This window comes from Copadichromis virginalis, linkage group LG12 (assembly GCF_057382275.1).
Source record: "Copadichromis virginalis isolate Kocher_CV1m ecotype Utaka linkage group LG12, C_Virginalis_male_GT1.1, whole genome shotgun sequence".
Lineage (NCBI taxonomy): Eukaryota > Metazoa > Chordata > Actinopteri > Cichliformes > Cichlidae > Copadichromis > Copadichromis virginalis.
Genome location: NC_140629.1, coordinates 953,965 through 957,355, shown reverse-complemented (window position 1 = coordinate 957,355; position 3,391 = coordinate 953,965). Strand labels below are relative to the sequence as shown.

Here is a 3,391-nt window from a genome sequence, read left to right as displayed (position 1 = left end):
GGTATTTCCTCTTTCTTGCCGAGACAACAAGAAACTGTTCCTCTTTCACAGTTGCGAGTAAACATAACTAACCTCTCACCTATAAATGATTCTCTCTAACTAAGTGTGTGTGTGTATATGTCGTCCTCAAATGCTCTCTCATCTCACCCGTTGCACTTCTGACCTTCCACCAGACCAGAGGCTCATCAAATAGCCTCGTCTAACCTGCTCCTCAGAATAACTTAGACTCTGCTTTCATTAATGCAAACTTTCTGCAACTTAGTCTTTCTGAAAGACACACACTGTTTAAACCTCTGAATGCAATATCAATGCTGCAGATTATATTATTAATGCAATGGTGACGATGACGACGATTGGTACACCAGAGGTCGCAATACATTGTGTCCTCGCTCTGACCCTCTCTTGTGGTCCATCCGGCCTCGGGCCTCCAGGATCCTCACCCCCTGTGGTCGCCGAGATCTTCTGCAAAGGAAACAAAACACCTTTTCCTGCATCTCCCTAACTTATCATAGTTGGGACTCTTTAATCAAAAGCCTTATCCTAATTATGTTCTTGACTTATAGACTTGTATTTATATATATTCTTCAACGTTACTCATCATTTTACCACTCTCTTAAAACGCTGACACTAACTTCATTTTAAAACCTCACATTTCCTATGTTATAACCTGTTTTTGATATAGCCTTTTTATTTCATTTTGCTCCTTTTAATGTAACAATAAATTATAATTCTAGTTTATCAGACTTAATCAAAACCTATGCTTTCCTTCCTTTGGTCCTTCTTTAAATCAGAATATTTTGTCTTCTGAAAGTTTTATTTCTGCTTCTGCCAACATGTTTAGTTAACGAGCTCGACTGGACAGAAACAATCACAACTGCTGAACCTGCACTGTGCTCATGGTTAAAATTCCACAACATTTTGTCTTCTGAATATTGTATTTTTGCTTCAAAACTGCTTCTAGCACAACAAGAGTCAGCGGAGGCTGGAATGACAACAACAACAACAATCTTGTGCTTAACATAAAACATTTACCATTTAACATAAAACAAAAAATAACACAAGTAACAAAAATAACACAAGTAACTTAAAAAAGCTTCAGTCCACATTTCAGTTAGTTGAGCTCGCTGTTGCTCCAGAGGAGGCCCTCAGCTGGCCGGGCTGGAGCCGAGGCCCCGGGGATGCTGCTACGTGTCGCGCTGCTCTCCAGCTCCACTGGCTGGTCAAACACAGTCATTATCGAATAATTGTCCACCATGAGGCACGACGGGTCGTCCGACTGTCCAGGAACTTTACCAAGGTCATAGTTCTTCCATGTGACATTATCAGTGCACACCTGCCACGGAGAACCTCTGAGGGCAAGTGCTCTTTCAGCCTGCACGTCTGCCCATTTGCGCTCCTCACTTCTCTCCGAGTCCATCGGTGAGGAGTGTTGCATCTGGTCCAGCAGCATACTCACAGTATATATGGGCTGCTGCTGCTGCAGAGGTGTGCTGGCCTCTGAGCGCTCTGTCTGTGTGTAGATGGAGCAGAGCTGGAACAGCTTCTCTCTGGTTTCCTGAGGGGGGGGATGCTCCATGTCATCCAGGACTAGCTGGATCAGGTGAGGTGTGCTGATGCAGGGGGCATCCAGACATGCAGAGAGAAGCTGCTGCCACCTCAGCTTGATGCGGTTGATGAAAATCCTGTCCTTCATTCTGGCTTTCTTCTGCAACTTTGTCTCAAAATGATATTCAAATTTGTTGTTGTTGCAGAGGAAGACTTCTGAAATCCATGCAGAAATATAGAAACACCTGTGACCGTTGGGCTCTTTGCTGAGCAGCTTCAGTTCCACAAAGAGCTTCTCCAGGAAGAGGTGAATGAAAGACGAAGAGTTAAGCATCTTTAGCAGGGGCAGCCAAAAGCGCAGGAAGGTTTGTGGGACTCTGGGCTCAGTGGGACTGGCACTGTCAGATGTTGCACAGCCTAATGCTTCCAGCTGCTCCATGGTAGGAACAAGAAAACCGTCTTCCAGCAGCACATCAATCAACAGCTCCCTGGACCCCAGTGCAAACTGCTTGATCTCACCCAGCAAACAACTCATGTCTGCTAAGGGGGCCTGCCACAAGCTCTTCCCCTTGTCTTCAGGAGACCCATCATCAAAAGCTTGGTACTGGTCCTTCTGAAAAGAGATCAGCAGCTCCCGAGCGTTTCTGCAGGCATCCACTTCTTTCTGCCTGGCAACGAGCTGCTCATCGGGGCCTCCTCCCAGCTGTCTGGACCAAAACTCCTGCTGGAGCCACTCCAGGGCCACCTTACATCCCTTTCGGCACCATTTCAAAGAAGGAAGAGTCCCATGCATGATTTCGTGCCTCAGATCCACCACCCACTCGGGGATGTTCAAGTTTCCAGCCAGTTGCCTCAGCGGCTGGGCCTTTCTCCCCTGCTGGCGATCCGTGATAAGATTAACAAATCTTACCAGGGCCGTCCCGTACATCAGGGTCAAGTCATCTCCGGTAAGCTGTCCGGACCGGTCCCGCACCTGGCAGCGCACGAGGTCTGCTGTGCAGTCCACGGCCACGGGAAAACTATTAGCGCACCTGGCCCTCCAAGCCGATATCCTCTCTAACGCAAACCTCTGCAGAGAGGAGTCCATCGAGTAAAGGTAGTCCCGAACCTGATCCCACTCCGCTTTGTTAAGCCAGGCTACCACATGGCGTGTTTTCTCAGAGCCCTTTTTATTCATTGTGCGCGCTCCGGACCTCACGCTCAATCTCTCACTCACCGGGAAAAGCCGCTCGCCTCACGCAGAGACCACTCGCAGATTTATATGACAGAGGACCGCGTTCAGAGCTTCGAGTTTTACAGTTGCTTGTCGCACAGCAACCAGGAAATGACGCTAACGTTTTCTTCGGCTTCGTTTGTGGCTGACGTTCACCCTGCGGGCACGCTGACGCCACCTGCTGGATTGGAGGATGGAGCGATGGTTCTACAGAGCGCTTATTTACATGATGCTGGTCATAAACGAGCTTTCTTTGGCTATGGTCAATGGCGTGTCCAGCGGGGTGGCCTGGGGGGGCACAGGCCACCCCCCCAACCAGACTGGCCACCCCAGGTGCCACCCCAAAGGCAAAACAATAAAATTCAATCAAATATCAAATGTCCGATTATGTTTTCACGGTGACGCTCAGATATCCGAGTGTAAGTGAATGCAGCATCGGCTTCTGCGCTATGTGCATCACGTTAGCAAATGTAGGAGAGCCAAGCACGAAAGACGTCACTGCAGGAAACAATTTTTCGGTGAAAGAAAATGAGGACAGAATAAATGTCCCGGTAAGTAATATTAAGTTTGTTGAGTTTAGTAAACTTCGGCGAAATTAGAATACCAAGGAAAAAATAACACGTAAAGAATTAT

At 47.7% G+C, this 3,391-nt stretch overlaps 1 protein-coding gene across 1 annotated transcript; it reads right to left on the bottom strand.

Annotated features, from left to right (window-relative positions):
• Positions 1 to 1,008: 1,008 nt before the first annotated feature.
• Positions 1,009 to 2,917, bottom strand: LOC146696200 (ribosomal biogenesis protein LAS1L-like). The gene has a single exon (XM_085474279.1). It carries the CDS (start codon positions 2,720 to 2,722, stop codon positions 1,112 to 1,114), a length of 1,611 nt encoding a protein of 536 aa, XP_085330405.1. The 5' UTR covers positions 2,723 to 2,917; the 3' UTR covers positions 1,009 to 1,111.
• Between the last annotated feature and the right edge of the window lie 474 nt (positions 2,918 to 3,391).

Coding starts and splice junctions, on each gene's coding strand:
- LOC146696200 (XM_085474279.1), bottom strand. CDS start 2,722: ATGAATAAAAAGGGCTCTGAGAAAACACGCCATGTGGTAGCCTGGCTT.